Genomic DNA, 19,040 nt, shown 5'->3' with positions numbered 1-19,040 from the left:
TTGGTCGAGTCAATCTAACCCTTACCTTACATAAAATTTCGAGTTGGTTTAAACGATTTTTAACTCAACTCGTGTACACCCCGACCCAAAAGAAAAAAAAAATCTCAACCCATTAATTAAATTTCAATAACTTTGATATTTAAAATAAGACCATAATGTTTCGAGTATATCATTCATAGTGTATCTATGTGGTCGCTAAACCTTTCGAAGGTCGGTTTATAAAATAGAAGTCCTACACCGAGCTTCTGAGTCATATTCACACACAATATCATATACTCGAGTCTTACGAGCAAGGTACACTCCTATCGAGTCTTCATTTTTTAAAAAAAAAATTAGTTTTTTAAATAAAAAATATGTAGAAAAGTAGGGTATATGATGAGTCAAATGATTGGTTCCATAAGTGGGAAAAATTATTTAAAAAAAAAAGTCCCAAACCCTAAATAAAGTAGAATGACGTCACTTTCTTCTGCTCATAAAATATCATCAAATCATTCATCTCTCTCGGTTTCGTCGACATTTCTACTCATTTTGTCAGGCTCGTTTTTTTTTTTTTTGTAAGAGCTCAAGTTCACTACAAACGGATATTATTCACTTTGACCCGTTATGTGTCACTGTCAGTCTCGCAGTTTTAAAACGCGTATAATAGAAAAAAAATTTCACAGCCTGATAAAAAAATGTTTCGTTTTCCTCTCCATGGGACATGGAAACTGAGTAAACAATTATACAAGAAGAAGAGGAATAAAACCCTAATTTGGTGGCCAATTCTTTGAAGATCACAACAAAAGCTAGAAGTTGTTAACAGGAGATTGATTTAGACTGCTTGCTCCAACGTTGTTTGCCATTTGGTGCATTGGTTTTACCATTCTAATAGTCTAGAGGCTTAGCACTTCCTTATCGAGTAAATTTTAACCCGCACGAAAGACATAACGGTTTGGACACTGTCTCGGAGAGAGGCTCGCTACTATTCGTGAACTGAAGGTTGCACAACTTTTCACGAACGAGAACAAAGATAGATCAAGTAGAGGGATATGACTATAGTCAGAACAGAAAAAATAGGAGAGATAGCTCGTCTTGTGACACCCGAACAAGCTTCCACCATGGTTGATTGGTGTTTCTTAAAGTTAGCACAGACAGAAAATATATCGCATCAGCGTGCTAATTAAACACCAACTTGTTTCTTAATAAATCTCTATCAACATCTAATCATGGGGTTTGTTTGACTAAACACGTCGATTTTTCGTATAAGAACACAAAAACAAACTTCATTATCGACTCGATTATCACCAAAAGTCAAGAACTTGCGCGTTTTGTTTGTTAATCTAAATATAACTTGACTAATTAAGATGCATAACATCTATCGAGAGGTCAGAAGTTCAAATCACTCTTAGCTATATCAAGAGCCAAACGTGGGTTAGCTTTGTAAATGTGTAGAGCCAAGGGTCGTATGGTGTTGTAGTAGTGTGAGATCCCACATCGATTGAAGAACGAAACATTCTTTATAAGAGTGTAGAAACCTCTCATTAACAGACGCGTTTATAAACTTTGAGGAAAAGTTTGAAAAGAAAAGCCTGGAGAGAACAATATCAGCTAGCGGTGGACTTGGGCCGTTATAAATGGTATTACAACCCGACACTAGGCGATGTGTCAACGAGGAGGCTGAGCCTTGAAGGGGGGTGAACACGAGACAGTGTGTCAACAAGGACGCTGAGTCTCGAAGGGGGTGGATTTTGAGATCCCAAATCAGTTGGGAAGAGAACGAAGTATAATTTATAAGAGTGTTAAAAACCTTGAGGAGAAACCCACAGAGGACAATATCTGTCATAAACTGAACATGGGTTAGCTTTGTAAATGTGTAACGCCAAGTGTCGTATGGTTGTAGTAGTGTGAGATCCCACATCGGTTGGGGAGGAGAACGAAACATTGATTAGAAGGGTGTGGAAACCTCTCACTAACAGACGCGTTTTAAAAACCTTGAGGGGAAGTTCGAAAGGGAAAGCCTAGAGAGAACAATATCAGCTAGCGGTGGGTTTGAGCCGTTATAAATGATATTAGAGCCAGACACCAGGCGATGTGCTAGCGATGAGGCTGAGCCTCAAAGGGGGGTGGACACGAGACAGTGTGCCAGAAAGGACGTTGAGTCTCGAATGGGGTGGATTTTGAGAGATCCCACATCGATTGGGAAGAGAACAAAGCATTATTTACAAGGGTGTAGAAACCTCTCCCGAACAATATCTGCTAGGGGTAAACTTGTGCCGTTATATAGTCGTACCCTGAAAACTCTGGTAACATTTTTTCCATATCGTCCTCGAGATTTCTTATCACAGTGACACCAACGATGACCTAGATTAACAATATCATACGAGCGGAAAAAGGGTAAAATCGTAAATACATGCTTAATAAACGAACAACATTATCAATTAAACACGGTTGCCTGCAAGAGAAGCAAAAAGGAGACGAAATGCATCATTTGCTGATAAAGAAACGTAAAGACCAGCAATTTAAACGCCATTTGCTTGCTTTTTCAAACAAATAGTTGTAGCCAACTAATTAGCAAAGACTTTGAAACTTTAAGTTAACTAAAAACCATGCAACTTGACATTAATTATTATAATGTACGGATATAATATGTAATGTCCTGCTATACAATCATTCCCGTTTATCCTACGAGGGTAGAGATGGTCATTTAACCCGTCGGGTTCATCTAAAACGAAGCAAAACGTCTCCTTTTAAATGGGGAATAGGGTGGAAGCGGAAGAGAGATTTTTCCAGGCCAGTTAAACAGGGTCGGGGACAAAGATTACATTCTTCATCCTTAATCTCGACCCTGATCCCAGTCCAATCCTCGTCCCGTGAAAAAACCCATTGGAAACTTGATTCCCATTGTGTAAACATATTTTTTACTCGTGAATTTAAGTGATTAATTTGGAATTAACGATGATTTATTTTTTAATAATTTATTAAAATCTAAACATAAAAGTATTAATTTAAAGTGTCTAGAGTTGGATTGAGAGCTTAAGATGTTGATAGATTTGGTGCTTTTGAAAACAAAGATCAAAGTTTATTTATTTATTTATTTTTATTTATTTAAAAAAAAATAGTTGAAATTAAAATAATAATAATAATAATAATTGTAGAAGCAACGGGTAGTTGCGTGGTCAACTTGAATCAATTTTCTTTGCCGACAAATAAGATACAAGTCGGCCATTTTCTAATAAAATATTTTAACTAAATTAATAAAAATGTTTTTCATTTCGTTTAATACCATTTTTCAAAAATATTTTAAAATTAAGATTTATAATTTTAAATTTTTTTTAAAACTTTTTTATCATTAGTATATTAACATTATAGCTCAGAAACGACAATATCTCCTAGGGGTGAGTCTGACCTGTTGCAAATGGTATCAGAGCCAGACACTGAACAATGTTCCAGCGAGGAAGTTGTTCCCTACAAGGGTAGATACGAGGCGATGTGCCCAGCAAGGAGGTTGTTCCCTGACAGGGTAGATACGAGGCGGTGTGCCAGTAAAGGTAGATTTGGTGGGGTCCCACATCGATCGGAGAAAGAAACATGTGCCAGCAAGAACGTTGAGCCTCGAAGAGGGTGGATTGTGAGATTCCTACATTAGTTGGGGAGGAGAACGAAACGCGTGAAAACGTTTTGCTAACAAAAACTTTGAGAGGAAGCCCGAAAGGGAAAGTCAAAGATAACAATATCTGCTAGCACGTTATCTCTCTCTTCGATTAGTATGATTCTTTATTTGAAAAGAGAATGACTCGTGATCTGAGCCTCGTATGGATTAAAAAAAAGAGAAAAGTATATTAAAGTTAGAATGTGAAATGCATTAATTAAAACCGTATATTAAAAATAAAATAATTGGAGAAAACTTGTATTGGATCTCAAAATAATTAATAGTATAAATTTTAATTAAAAATGGTATTGGATCGTGAAGATAATTAATTACACAAAGTTTAATTGAAGGGTGTGTGTGTGTGCATGTGCATGTGGTTTGCTTCCTACAAAACGTGTGTTCATCACTTACTTTGGGAGAATGTCAAGACTCATCGATGCATGTGTCCACCCCATTCCCATTACTTTTTGTATCTTCGAACCAATCAAAATACTCCTATCTCGTATATTACGGGTTCGGGTTGCCACCTCAAATTTCAAGTTGGTCAGGTTGGAACTAAATAGGGTTCAAAACCCGATCTTATATTTTTTAGTCAAGTTGAATGAGACGTGTTGTTCAGTTTCTTAATTATTTTGAAAACTTCAGATCTTATAAAACTTAAATATCAATGTAATAGCCCGAGCTCATCACTAATAGATATTGTCCGCTTTAGCTCGTTACAAGTCGTTGTCAGTCTTACGATTTTAAAACGTGTATATTAAGGGGTGGTTTCCACATCATTATAAGAAATGGTTCGTTTCTCTCTCTAACGAGGTGAGATCTCACAATCCACCTTCTTTAGGGGTTAGCGTCCTTGCTGACACACTATCCGATGTCTGACTCTGATACAATTTGTAACAGTTCAAGCTCGCCGTTAGTAGATATTGTCCGTTTCGACATGTCGTCGTCAGCCTTTAGAAGACGTTTCCACACCCTTATAAAAAAAAAGTTTCGTTCTCATCTCCAACTGATGTGGGACCTCACAATCCACACTCATGGGGGCTCAACGTCTTTACTAGCACACTGCTCAGTGTCTGGCTCTCATTTTTAATTGCTAAAGCTCACCGTTAGTAGATATTGCCCGCTTCAGCTCGTTATGTGTCGTCGTCAGCCTTTAAAAGACGTTTTCACACCCTTATAAAAAAATATTTCGTTCTCCTCTCCAACTGATATGGGATCTCACAATCCACCCTCGTGGGGGCTCAACGTTTTCGCTGGCACACCACCCAGTGTCTGGCTCCCATTTGTAATTGCCCAAGCTCACCGCTAGTAAATATTGTCCGTTTCAGCTCATTATATGTCGCCATTAGCCTTTAGAAGACGTTTCCACGCCCTTATAAAAAAAATGTTTCGTTCTCCTCTCCAACTGATCTCACAATCCACCCTCACGGGGGCTCAACATCTTCGCTAGCACACCGCCCAGTGTCTGGCTCCCATTTGTAATTACCCAAGCTTAGTAGATATTACCCGTTTCAGCTCGTTACGTGTCACCGTCAGCCTTTAGAAGACGTTTCCACACCTTTATAAAAAACGTTTCGTTCTCCTCTACAACTGACATGGGATCTCACAATCAAACATCCACGCATTACATAAAACATCATAACCTCCATAATCAACGTCAAATTATTTCAACCCCAAGTAACATCGAGTTTCAACGACGCGTTACCCAGGTAACATCGCCAAGTGCCACATGGACTACGAATAAATAACTAAACAAAACGAAGATTATTGTGTATAAATAACCCAAACCCATTAATGAATAATTGGAGTTAAGAGAAGAAATCCTTTGATTTTTAAAGGAGAGAGAGAGAGAGGGAAAGATGATGAGAGAGAGAAGAACAAGGTGGCTTGTTCTCTCCCTTGTGGGGCTAGCCTTGATGAGCTGCCTGTGCAGCGTGAAGGCTGAGAACACATTGCAGCCGCCGGTGAAGCTCATATGGCATTACTACAAGCTCAACACAACATGCCCTGATGCTGAGACATACATAAAGCATCAGGTCAAGTTGTTTTGGCAAAAGGATAAGAGCATCACTGCCAAGTTCCTGCGTTTGCTCTCCGCCGATTGCCTCTCCAAAAACGTATATCGATTCGCTCGAGTCTTGATGTTTCTATTCGTTGTTTGTTGTTTCTCGTTTTTAGTTTATGAAAATTATACTATGCTTAGATTCGCTCGATTCGTGATGTTTCTATTCGTTGTGTGAGATTCCACATTGGTTCGGGAGGAGAACGAAATACCCTTTATAAGGGTATGGAAACCTCTTTCTAAAATCTTGAAGGGAAGTCCCAAAGAAAAGCCCTGTGGGCGTGAGCTCTTTCGTGATGTTTCTATTCGTTGTGTGAGATCCCACATCGGTTCGGGAGAAGAACGAAACACCCTTTATAAGAGTATGGAAACCTCTTTCTAATGGGCACGTTTTAAAATCTTGAAGGGAGTCCAAAAGAAAAAGTCCGGTGGGCGTGAGCTGTTACACGTTGTTTGTTGTTTCTCGTTTTTGGTTTATGAAAATTATGTATATGGGGTCGGAGTAGAGATTTTTAAGAAATTTTGGATGGAAAGATAGTTTGAAGGTAAGTCGTGTGGCGCTCGAGTAAAGTAAGGACGTAGGAGTGAACCGAGATTACGTCCGAACGAGAATGACTTTGTAGGATAGTTACTGACGAATTTGATTACTTTATATAGGGTTGTGATGGTTCGATACTTCTCGATGGACGAAACTCAGAGAAAAACGCACCACAAAACCAAGGCCTAGAAGGGTTCGAAGAAATCGACAAGATCAAAATTGTACTCGAAGACCGTTGTCCGGGTGTTGTTTCTTGTACAGATATTCTTAACCTAGCCACTCGAGATGCTGCCCATTTGGTATCAATCAATTTTCATTCACTATACTATTTCTATGCATGTCACACGTAAATCATAATCAAACGTGATCTTAACGATTCGATGCAGGCCGGTGCACCGTCGTATCCCGTTTATACGGGAAGGAGGGATTGTTTAAGAACGAGTATCGATGCAGTAGATTTCCCGTCCCCCTCTATATCATGGCAAGAAGGGCTAGCATATTTCGAGTCCAAGAGTCTCGACGTCTTAGACATGGCAACACTTCTAGGTAAGCCCCTCGAAAAACGAGTCGTTATTGATTACGATATCCGTTATTGATCGATTAACTTGAATGATTAGGAGCACATTCAATGGGGAAAACACATTGCAGCTACATCAAGGACAGGCTATACAATTTCAATGGCACAAAAAAAGCAGACCCAACAATGAACAAATCATTGTTAAAACAGCTTCAAAAGAAATGCCCAAAGAAATCAAAAACAGACCCAACAGTGAACCTAACACCAAAATCTGGAAATGACTATCAATTCACAGGTCAGTACTACTCGAGGATCCTTTCGAAGAAGGCGGTACTCGGGATCGACCAACAGCTCCGTTTCGGGGACGACACGATGCAAATTGCCCAAGAGTTTGCTCCAAAATCTGGATTTGAAGACTTCCGGAGGTCCTTTGCTTTGTCCATGAGTAGGATGGGGAATATCAAGGTTTTGACCGGAAAAGATGGCGAGATCCGGCGAAATTGTCGACGGAGAAACTAGCCCGGTGGCTGAACCTGCCATTGTTGAGGAAGAACAAACAATATTGTTTACTTATATTGTGAAGAAAGAAGAAGAAATTTATCTTTTGTTTATCAATAAGATTTTATATTGATCGTGTCGAATATGATATATATAATAAGAATATATACAGAACCATACGTGTTAATGTCCCATTTGAGTTATGTTTAAATTGACTATAAATTTAATCAATGCAGTAAAATCACAGATATTTTTAACTTTGATACTGTATACATTTTTTACAACTGGAAGTGAGTCAAAATTTTATATTTAATTCTATTCTCGATTAAAACATATCTTAAACATAAATAGAATTTGTCGCTCGTGTCAACTTGAGTATATCTCAATTGATATAAAATATGTGCTTGAATATTATTAATGCATATATATGTATATGTATATATATATATATATATGTTACGTGTACTCGGGATGAAAATGTTGAAATATCATCACTAGCCCAATAGAGTCAAGCCCAATAATTGTACTAGCCCAATAGAGTCAAGCCTAATTGTACGAGCCCAGTATATTTATTTTAGTAGAGATTTTAGGAGAAAGAGATGTAGATATTTTAGGAGAAAGATTCAATTTGTTAGGTCTAGATTCAAATCGGTTAGGTCTAGATTTAGATTGGTTAAATATAGATTGTTTACTCTTAGTATAAATACCCCCACCCTACCTAGGTTATTCATTCAAGAAATCTAAAAACAATAAAAAGCAGAAGTATTCTACAGAGTGTCTTGTATTCTCTTCTCGATTGGTCTTAATAAAGAGAGCGAGTGTTTCCCACAGTGAGTTGTGTTCAACATTTGGTATCAGAGCGAGGTTAGTGTAGGTTATCTGATCTCTTGGAATCCTTAGTATGCTCTGTGGTTGCAGCTCTGCCTGATCTTCCACATCAGAAACGATTTCTTGAGATTAGTGGTGAGTGAGTTTCTTTTGTGTCGTGAGAAGTCTGTGACTCTGCAAGTCTTGTGTCAAAAGAACTTGTTTGGTATTACTGAGGTATGGCCAACACGATGAGTGATTTCCAAATCGTTGGAGGAATTAAGAAACTCAACAACAACAACTACAACACGTGGGCAACATGCATGATGTCCTATTTACAAGGACAGGATCTTTGGGAGATCGTTGGCGGGTGTGAAACTACGCCGCCAGAGGAGGATTCTAACGACGCCTTGCGCAAATGGAGAATCAAAGCAGGCAAAGCAATGTTTGCCTTGAAGACCACCATCGGAGAAGAGATGTTAGAACATATTTGGGATGACAAGACACCGAAAGAAGCATGGGACACATTCGTGATGTTGTTCTCAAAGAAGAATGATACGAGGCTACAACTTCTGGAGAATGAGTTGTTGTCAATTTCACAACGTGATATGACGATTGCTCAGTACTTCCACAAGGTCAAATCGATCTGTCGGGAGATTACTGAACTAGACCCAAAGTCCGCCATTGTAGAATCTCGAATGAAGAGGATTATAATCCACGGATTGCGACCAGAATATCGAAGCTTCATTGCTGCTGTACAAGGATGGCCCACTCAACCATCACTGGTAGAGTTCGAAAATTTGTTAGCCAGCCAAGAAGCCATGGCTAAACAAATGGGAGGCTTCACATTGAAGGGTGAAGAAGCACTCTACACGAGTGAAAGTCAGAGCAATAATAGGCCGTCTACCAGACGTGGATACAATGGTGACAAAAGAAGAAGCCACCAAGGGATTGCACAACCTGAGAGAGCTCAGAAGAACGACAACAAGAGTTTTCAAAGAACGAGATTTGGTGGTATTTGCTATAACTGCGGGAAAAAGGGCCATATGTCTAGAGATTGTTGGTCCAGGAAAAAGTCCATTGAAAACAATGTGGCAATATCCAAAAAGAAGATAGAAGATGAATGGGATGCAGAGGTACTATGTCCCATAGAAGAAGACGAGCTAGCACTCATGGCGACAATGGAAGACCATATCAACTATGAGAATGACTGGATCGTTGATTCAGGATGTTCAAATCACATGACTGGCGATCAGAGAAAATTGCAAGACAAGAAAGAGTACAAAGGAAGTCGTATGGTACGTACAGCAAATAACACACAGTTATCAATTGCTCAAATCGGCAATACGACAATCATGCCTGGCAATAAGTCTGATACAGTGTCGCTACATAATGTTTATCATGTACCGGGTATAAAGAAGAACTTGTTGTCAGTGTCACAACTAACAACATCAGGAAGCTATGTCTTGTTTGGGCCAGAAGATGTAAAAGTTTATCAAGATGTTAAGATAATAGGAAAGCCGACGATAGAAGGACGAAGAGTGGAGTCTGTCTACGTTCTATCTGCAGAGTCTGCCTATGTTGACAAGACCCGAAAGAATGAGACGACAGATCTATGGCATGCAAGATTGGGACATATTAGCTACCATAAGTTGAAGCTGATTATGGAGAAATCTATGCTCAAAGGTCTACCACAACTGGAAGTCAAAACAGACGTTGTCTGCGCTGGATGTCAGTATGGTAAAGCTCATCAATTACCATACAAAGAGTCAAGTTTCAAAGCAAAGAAACCATTAGAGTTAGTTCACTCTGATTTGTTCGGCCCAGTCAAACAAGCATCGATCAGCGGAATGCGGTATATGGTGACATTTATTGACGACTACTCAAGATATGTGTGGATTTTCTTTATGAAAGAAAAGTCTGACACGTTCTCAAAGTTTCAAGAATTCAAGATGATGGTCGAAGGAGAAGTAGGAGCGAAGATTCGTTGTCTACGTTCAGACAATGGCGGAGAATACACGTCAGATGAGTTCGATCAATATTTACACGAGTGTGGGATACGACGTCAATTTACATGTGCCAACACGCCACAACAAAATGGTGTAGCAGAAAGAAAGAATCGACACCTTGCAGAAACCTGTCGAAGCATGTTACACGCAAAGAACGTTCCAGGAAGATTTTGGGCTGAAGCTATGCGAACTGCTGCCCATGTGATCAACAAGCTTCCTCAACCAAAGCTAGGGTTCGTCTCACCATTTGAGATACTATGGGATATGAAACCTACAATTAGTTACTTCCGAGTATTTGGCTGTGTTTGCTATGTATTTGTGCCTGACCATCTACGTAGCAAGTTTGACAAGAAAGCAGTCAAGTAAGTATTTGTTGGATACGACAATCAAAGAAAAGGATGGAGGTGCTGTGATCCAACAAGTGGAAAATACTATACATCAAGAGATGTAGTTTTTGATGAAGCATCTACATGGTGGTCCTCGGAGAAGAAAGTCTTATCAGATTCAAACATTGAAGAAATTCTACAACAGAAGCTGGGGGAGCAAACTACACAAATTCAATCAAATGTCGATGCATCTGAAAATCCAAGCGACATTGATATTGACAAGCAGGAGGTGACTCAATCAAGCGAATCTGATAAAAATGAAACAACACATCAACAACTTAGGCGATCAAATAGAATCCGAAGGCCAAATCCTAAGTATGCAAATGCAGCTATTGTAGAAGATAGAGTTTACGAACCAGAGACATATGAAGAAGCATCACAAAACTCGGTTTGGCAGAAAGCGATGGAGGAAGAAATTATAGCCTTGGAGCATAATCAAACTTGGGAACTAGTGCCAAGACTAGGAGATATCAAACCCGTCTCTTGCAAGTGGGTCTATAAAATAAAGCGTCGACCGGATGGATCAATCGAGAGATACAAGGCTCGACTCGTGGCTCGAGGATTTTCTCAACAATATGGACTAGATTATGATGAAACATTCAGTCCAGTGGCAAAGATTACTACCGTACGAGTTCTGCTAGCACTCGCAGCAAGTAAAGATTGGAAACTGTGGCAAATGGATGTGAAGAATGCCTTCTTGCACGGAGAGCTAGACAGGGAGATTTATATGAACCAACCAAAGGGATTTGAGAGTGCAGCTAATCCTAATTATGTATGCAAGCTTAGAAAAGCTCTTTATGGACTGAAACAAGCACCGAGAGCTTGGTATGGTAAGATTGCTGAATTTCTTACCCAAAGTGGTTATTCAGTTGCGCATGCAGACTCAAGCCTATTCATCAAAGAAAGAGAAGGAAATTTGACAATTGTGTTGGTCTACGTGGACGATTTGATTATCACCGGGGACGATGAAAGAGAAATTTATCAAACAAGAGAAAATTTATCAATACGCTTTCAGATGAAAGAGCTAGGAGAGCTTAAACACTTCTTAGGCCTAGAAGTTGATCGCACAGATGAAGGACTGTTTCTCTGCCAACAAAAGTATACCAGAGACATGCTTCAGAAGTTCAACATGTTAGAGTGCAAGCAAGTTTCAACACCGATGGAGATAAATGCCAAGATTTGTGCACATGAAGGCAAAGAGTTGAACGATGAAACAACGTACCGACAACTAGTAGGTAGTCTTATCTACCTAACTTTAACTCGACCTGATATCTCTTATGCAGTTGGGGTTATGAGTCGATACATGCAAAGTCCAAAGAAGCCTCATCTGGATGCAGCTCGACGGATCTTGAGATATATCAAAGGTACAATCGACTATGGTCTTTTGTACAAAAGAAGCAAAGACTGCAAGCTAGTTGGATACTGTGATGCTGACTATGCAGGAGACCACGATACTCGGAGGTCAACCACTGGGTATGTGTTCAAGTTTGGTTCGGGAACAATTTCTTGGTGTAGCAAGAGACAACCAACAGTATCATTATCAACTACAGAAGCAGAGTATAGAGCAGCGGCTGGAGCAGCCCAGGAAAGTACATGGCTAAAACTCTTGATGGAAGATTTGCACCAGAAAATTGACTATCCAATATCACTTCTTTGCGACAACCAATCTGCGATTCGCCTTGCAGAAAATCCAGTGTTTCATGCTAGAACAAAGCATGTGGAGGTGCACTACCATTTCATTAGAGAGAAGGTCCTAAAGGAAGAAATTGAGATGCAGCAGATCAAGACAGATGACCAAGTGGCAGACTTGTTTACAAAAGGGTTGAATACTAGCAAACATGAGAGCTTTCGCTGTCAGCTCAACATGATGCAGCGAATGAGGACTAGTGCTGAGGGGGAGTGTTGAAATATCATCACTAGCCCAATAGAGTCAAGCCCAATAATTGTACTAGCCCAATAGAGTCAAGCCTAATTGTACGAGCCCAGTATATTTATTTTAGTAGAGATTTTAGGAGAAAGAGATGTAGATATTTTAGGAGAAAGATTCAATTTGTTAGGTCTAGATTCAAATCGGTTAGGTCTAGATTTAGATTGGTTAAATATAGATTGTTTACTCTTAGTATAAATACCCCCACCCTACCTAGGTTATTCATTCAAGAAATCTAAAAACAATAAAAAGCAGAAGTATTCTACAGAGTGTCTTGTATTCTCTTCTCGATTGGTCTTAATAAAGAGAGCGAGTGTTTCCCACAGTGAGTTGTGTTCAACAGAAAATAGAGTTAAACTCAACCCGTGTCACAATTTTATATTATTTTTTTTATAAAAAGAAACCTAAAAAAAAATTGAAGTAATTTTAAGTTTAAAAGAGTTGGAAATGGAAAGGAGTTCAGTTTGAACAAAATTTGCGTAGCCCCGTATATGTTGGAGAAGGAATTAAACGGCGTCGTATTACAACTTGGATAAGTCTTTGCTGGAAGAGAAACTTTCAAGCTGAGGCGCGCTTGAAAAAAATGGCGTCCGCAACTGCAACGGTGGCCAACATCGCTTCAGAATTCCGGCGGCCAGTATTCACCAAAGTAAGTAATTCTATCCATATTCTCAGTAGCTTAACCAATGAATCGAATCTCGAAGCTCCACCGCATTTTTCCGCCTTCCTTCCGATATGTTTGGGATATTACCATTTTCAAATTATTTTTTGTGTTGCAGGTTCCTGTTAATGGCCGCCGCCGCAATGCTCTGGTTTGTCTGAACTTCGGAGGCGTTGAATTTGAAAATGTACAGGATAGGCTGTGTACGAGGTAAACATGTATTTTGATTTTTTTTATTTGTTTATTGAGCGGTGTAGTGATGGATATTGCTTGTTCAGTTTCGATTTGGTGAATTGTGCATAGAAACTGATGTATAGAAGTAGGAACGTTTCTTCATTTCCAGGTCCTCAGTTTCTTATAGTCCCCTTGTAGTTGGTTCCAGATTTTTGTCCAGACCGACGGCCATAGCTAGTTCAGGTAATTCTGATTCTAGTCATGAACTTCAGTATGTTACTATTTGGCCTATGTATATTCAAATTTGTAATGGTTTAGACCTATTGTGAACTACGAGGACTAAATAATGTTCATTGACCACATCGTTACAAGTTTTAAAATACAGGAATCAAATTGTTCATGGACCAAATGATCAAATGTATTTTTTAACTTTATTTTTCTTCTTCTTTTCTTTCAGAATTGATAACCATTTGGTATTCAAAGTATAAGCTTATAGACATTACTTCCACCTGTGAGGTTCTTTGTTTTGTTTTCTGCCTTCTAAAAAGTGTGTTCAAAATTCAAGCCAAATTTGATTTTGTTATTGGAATTGGCTAAGAATTTAAATGTTTCTTTAAGAAAGATGGAAACCATAGTAAAGAATTTGTTAGAAAATAAGCATAAACTACATAAACGAAAAGCTAGAAACAAAATCGTTATTGATTCGGGTCATAGTAATTTGGAACCTATGACAAAAGTAGGACAGTTTTTACCAGTAAATCTTGTCTTGCCTGCACTCAGAAGATATTAGTTTCTTCTATATCATGTTTCAAAAAAATTGTGTTGAGTATATTGCAAATCGTGTTTAAGAAACACAATGATGGATTTGGTAAAAGTTATCTCTGTTTTGTTGATCTGTTTTGATGTCATAGGTTTGGAGGCAGCCATCACAGATTACAAAGGTGCTATAACCTTAAAAAATGCTAAAATAGTTGTAGAATCTGAGGATGAAAACAAGATACAGGTAACACTACCTATGTGAACTAGTTGTAGCATGCATAACATTTTTGGTTGTAGCATAGAGTTTTACCACTTTGATTTTCATCCCAAAGGAATTTACATCTAATACTTCTATAGCATTTTAGAATACTTTCCTCTGACAAGTTGTTGAAGATCTCATTCTGCCCATAAACTATTCAACTTCGTTTCTAGTTTCACTTTCAAGAGTAGATTTAATGCTGTTTGATGCATGCTGATACAAATCTTACAAGATGATATGTATATTTCATATTGGAAATTTGGTGGAAGCTTTTATCCTCTTAAGTCATATAAATTATACATATAGTTCCCCATATGAAATACACATCCTACCAAACGTATTTATATTTCATATTGCAAAATGGAGGCTAATCTATTACTTAGGCCTTGCATTCCAAAACTTGATAGAACATGGTTTATTTTATTTATGAACAAGATGGTAAAACTTAGAGGGATAATCAGAGATTTCTCTTCTCCCCAACTGGCAACTACCATACTTAACTCATGAAAAGCTTACATCCTTAAGCGACTACCGTCTCGTTATCTATTCTCTTACTCTCCCAAACCTCACTTTGTTACAACTTGTGCCCACGGTAGGAAATCAAGATGTAAGGATTGGGTACATATCTTTGATAAATGTCTAATGAAATCTAATGAACAGCTAAGAGTGGACTTGACTGGGGATGAGACGCAAAAGGTATTCGATCAGGTTTTGACGAATCTGGCCCGCTCAGCCCCGCTGATGCCAGGATTTCGTAAGCAAAAAGGAGGTAGTACCGTGATTTTCCTCCCCCCCTTCACTGTGAATGTTGTTACAACCGTTCATTCATACTGTATAGACAAGCATGGGAATTGAGAAGTACCGTTTCTATAATTACAAGTTCATATATGTAGCTGCTTTTACATCTCCTAAATTTTTATGTTTAGTAACAGATGACCTGACTTTATATGGTTTCTAATGTTTTCGTGTTTTCATGCCTGTTGATGCTTGGCCAGGGAAAACTTCAAATGTGAGTTGCTTCTCTTTGCCTTTTCAACTTTCCTCTTTGGGTTTCCAAGTACTTTTAAGTTATGTCTTTTTTTTCTCAATATCGTTCTATTCTTATACATATTGTTCTATTCTTCCCCAAGGTTTCTATTTGTAAATAACGAATTCCTTCAGGTCCCAAAAAGCTTCCTCTTAGAAGTCCTTGGTAAGGATCGGGTCACAAAGTTCGTCATACAAGAAATATTAAACTCAACTATGGTAGATTATGCAAAGAAGGCAAGTTGTATCCTCATTGCTTTGCTCCTTTCTTATACCTACTGCCTGTGTGCTGATTGTAATTTGGGAGCTGTTTTTGAATTGGTTTTCCTAGATGCCTTTTAGAAGTTAATTATATTGGGTATATTGAAATCACTATTCGTTAACTATTTACAAACTTATAATTTTGATGATTGTGTCTGTATTGTTTCTATATCTCTATGTTTTTAAAAGTTTCAATTGTGATTTTATGTGAAAGAGCGTTACCATCATTAAGATGATGACATGACACATGAGATCCCACATTAGTTGGGGAGGAGAACGAAACATTCTTTATAAGGGTGTGGAACCTCTCCCTAGCACAGGCGTTTTAAAAATCTTGAGAGAAGTCCAAAAGAGAAAGTCCAAAGAGGAGAATATTTGCGAGCGGTGGGCTTGGGCTTGGGCTGTTACATGACTTGTCTACTGTACATATATTTTGTTAATTTGGCACAACGTAACAGACAAATGATAGAAAGAAGTCAAACAATTAGATAAAGGAGGACGTAGTTTATGAAATGAATTTGATACAGCTCGTTTTTCTTTTGTTTCGACTCCAACACAGGAAAATATAAAGGTGAAGGACAAGATGGTTAACACAACTCAAACAGAAGATGAACTGAAAGCGTTGTTCAGGCCTGGAAAAGAGTTTGGTTTCAATGCTATACTTGAACTTGAACTTGAACTTGAACCTGAACTTGAGTCTGCTTCAGAGGGTGAAAATTGAGCCAAAAAGGTCCCCCTTTCCAAATGAAGATTTTCTCCGCTTGGTTCTTTCTTGGCCCTCTCTTTCAAAGTTTTGGAAATATTTCGTTGAAGGAATAAATGTTTAATTATCCATAGTGATGCATTGATCAGTATTAATGAGTTCTAGTTACTAACTAACTTGTTTACTTGTTATTTTTATCTTGTTTTTAGTTCAAATTACACCTAAACTAGAAATTTGAATTACAACTCTTAACGGAAGTTTCTACTACTTGAGGTACGTTTTTGTTCATACTAAAACGAGCTATTCACAGATTGCAAGTTGTTCCACACAGTTGGCGGACGGTGGCGTCCAACGTGCCCATGTCGCTGAAACAGCCAACGACAACCACCGGTCGCATTGCGTACCCCCTCCAACAAAAACAAATATTAATGCATTTTGTCGATTATTAATCAAAAACATGCTTGATCGTATGGACAGACTATTAGAGAGTCGTCGAATAATCTCTAGTGATCAGTTGAAATTAACCGTGTCTCGTATGTATCTCAGTAGTATGTATTATCAAATTACTATGTAGGGTGATTAGAGTCTTACTAGCTAAGCTACAGCAGTGAACTATCTAGATTAAATGCTCTAGATAGTTGGTTGATGCACGAGACTGTTTCATTTATGTTTATGATATTAGTTTTCTATGTGGAGATCATTAAACGATCTCCAACTAATCGTAATGGATGAAAACCGTCAATACTTTATTTTAAAAATATCAAAATTTCAAAATTATAAGGATATTTTTTAATTTAAGAGTTTTTTTTTTTTTTTTATAGCATCAGGGATAAAATTTAAAAGATTTTTTAAATTAATTTAGTAAATTTTCAAACAAAACTAAATTGGAACGTTGTTTTTTAATACTAAATTTAAATATTACAAATTAAAATTTTAGAATAAAGTCGATACCCTATAATATTTGGGATATAAATGATAAAATAAAAATTTAAAGATAAATTAAATTGAAACATATTTTTAAAATAATACCGATAATAAAAAATAAAAAAATAAAAATTTTCGATCCAATCATCCCACTTTGTTAAACCCTAAACCTTTCATCTTCCTCTCACTCTCACGTGCTCCCCTTCTTCTGTTTCCCGCCGGCTCATCCTCCCTTTCAGCAGCTCAGTATCGCTGCCGTTGCGCTACCGCCTCTCCGATTCTGTGCCGCCGTAGCCTCCTCAAGCGGATTGCGCCGATTTTCGACGCTCTTGTTGTTACTGGTATTCCTCCAGTCTCCTTCTATGTCTTTCTTCTACCTTGAAAAACTCAAATTTAGAACTCGTCTCATGAGAGAAGAGGTTCTTATGATCCTTTTCTATTGTGTTTATAGCTATAGCAGAACAGCAACGAAAAAAAAAAAAGAAGAAAAATCAGCCTCGGAAAAATTGCGATTAATTTCTTGCATCTGTTTATCAATCGAGGCTTTTATCATCTGTATGTTTATTGGGTGCCTGAGGAAATTTGCCTTGTTTCTAGTCTCCCAGATCCTCCAAAGCACCACCAACCATGAATTTTCCAGCATCTCCCTACTTTAGTTATCAAGAACCAGTCGAAGTAATCTATCGTATTCCAATTTTCCCTAATAGACAAAAGGTCGCAGGCATTATTTGAAATAAAATAGTCTAGCTTTTGGAAACTTTCACCTTCATGGCTGGTTGTTTCTGGATTCCTTAGTCGTTGTTAGAAACGGAGGCTCTTTATCCAATTCTCTTTTAATCTGTATCTCGTAGAACTAGGAGGTCCGATAAAAATTACATGAAAACACAACTTTAAGGATAAGAATTTTTATATTGATGCTCTCGGATATGGTGTTTTCATGTTGCCCTGAAGCTTCTTTGTCCACTCATTCTCCTTTATTACGAAGCTTGATACTCTAAATATTGAAGTGGAGATTTCCTTCTTCATCAGTTGGCCCTCATGGCATGATGGTCTTGCTCTAAGCGGATTACATGGTTTTTTGTAATATTCTATTTGGAGTATTTGACACTCAGTCAACTTTTCGGTGGTCGATAAGAAGTTTTGTTTTGTGTTGAAAAACTCACAACATGAGAATTTCGGAAAACACTTATTCTATGCAGTCAAATTGCTGTCTCAATTAAAAGACAATTTGCATTATTTGTCCAGTAAAATTCAATTGACTTTCAATGGAAAATGATTTTGGAAACTTCTGCAAGTCATGTTCTAATCTACTCTTTGGATGATATGAATGTAGAAAAGTGTGGTGCTATGCAGTTTATTTTGGTTATAGGCTTATAGCCAACTAAAAGCTTGTTGCAGGTGTATTATTCTTTTCGTTGAATTGAATTTAGCTAATTATGGGCAAGAGAAAGAGCCATAAGCAAGAAAAAAGGAACTCTAAGAGAAGAGTCGCAGACGATGATGCTGCCTCTGAAGATATGGACGATGAAATTGATGCCTGTAAGATTTTTGTGTCATTTAACAATATTTTTGTATGTTCTGTTGTTCACTGATATGTCAATTTTTTTGGATATCTTTAATATCCATATGTATCATGGTTAAGAAAATGGAAACAATGGAGTATCATGATTTGTATCACGTTTGCAGTTCACAGGCAGAGAGATGTTATTCCACTTGATATTAATGGTGATGCTCCGGAGTCAGATGAAGATGCTGAGCATCCTGTTTTTAATTTAGAGGTTCCAACATCGTCCTTTTTCTCATGTTGTAGAAGTATTTTTGTCAATAGTATTTACTTCCAGCCAATAGTAGTTTTATGCATAATTGACTCTTACACTTCTCAAAAAAAAAAAAAAAAAAAG

The 19,040-nt window shown here is 37.9% G+C and overlaps 3 protein-coding genes across 3 annotated transcripts in view; all 3 read left to right on the top strand.

Moving 5' to 3' along the window:
- The first annotated feature begins 5,439 nt into the window (after nt 1-5,439).
- Nucleotides 5,440-7,431, top strand: LOC111461013 (probable peroxidase 61). The gene is made up of 4 exons (XM_023104436.1): nt 5,440-5,745; nt 6,348-6,527; nt 6,615-6,774; nt 6,846-7,431. The coding sequence occupies exons 1-4, from the start codon at nt 5,488-5,490 to the stop codon at nt 7,262-7,264; spliced, it is 1,017 nt and encodes a 338-aa protein (XP_022960204.1). The 5' UTR covers nt 5,440-5,487; the 3' UTR covers nt 7,265-7,431.
- A 5,456-nt stretch (nt 7,432-12,887) lies between these two features.
- Nucleotides 12,888-16,399, top strand: LOC111461115. The gene is made up of 8 exons (XM_023104602.1): nt 12,888-13,021; nt 13,152-13,243; nt 13,377-13,450; nt 14,119-14,210; nt 14,886-14,994; nt 15,221-15,234; nt 15,387-15,488; nt 16,072-16,399. The coding sequence occupies exons 1-8, from the start codon at nt 12,956-12,958 to the stop codon at nt 16,231-16,233; spliced, it is 711 nt and encodes a 236-aa protein (XP_022960370.1). The 5' UTR covers nt 12,888-12,955; the 3' UTR covers nt 16,234-16,399.
- Nucleotides 16,400-17,292: 893 nt separating this feature from the next.
- Nucleotides 17,293-19,040, top strand: part of LOC111460967 (something about silencing protein 10) — an 8,218-nt gene continuing 6,470 nt past the window's right edge. The window contains exons 1-3 of the mRNA XM_023104360.1: nt 17,293-17,480; nt 18,538-18,678; nt 18,826-18,917. Coding sequence (XP_022960128.1) covers nt 18,576-18,678; nt 18,826-18,917 — 195 coding nt within the window. The 5' untranslated portion in view covers nt 17,293-17,480; nt 18,538-18,575. The remainder of the gene's footprint in view (nt 17,481-18,537; nt 18,679-18,825; nt 18,918-19,040) is intronic.

Source organism: Cucurbita moschata, unplaced genomic scaffold (genome assembly GCF_002738365.1).
Source record: "Cucurbita moschata cultivar Rifu unplaced genomic scaffold, Cmos_1.0 Cmo_Scf00024, whole genome shotgun sequence".
Taxonomy (NCBI): domain Eukaryota; kingdom Viridiplantae; phylum Streptophyta; class Magnoliopsida; order Cucurbitales; family Cucurbitaceae; genus Cucurbita; species Cucurbita moschata.
Note: the sequence above shows the minus strand (reverse complement) of the source record. Positions and strands in the feature narration are given on the sequence as shown.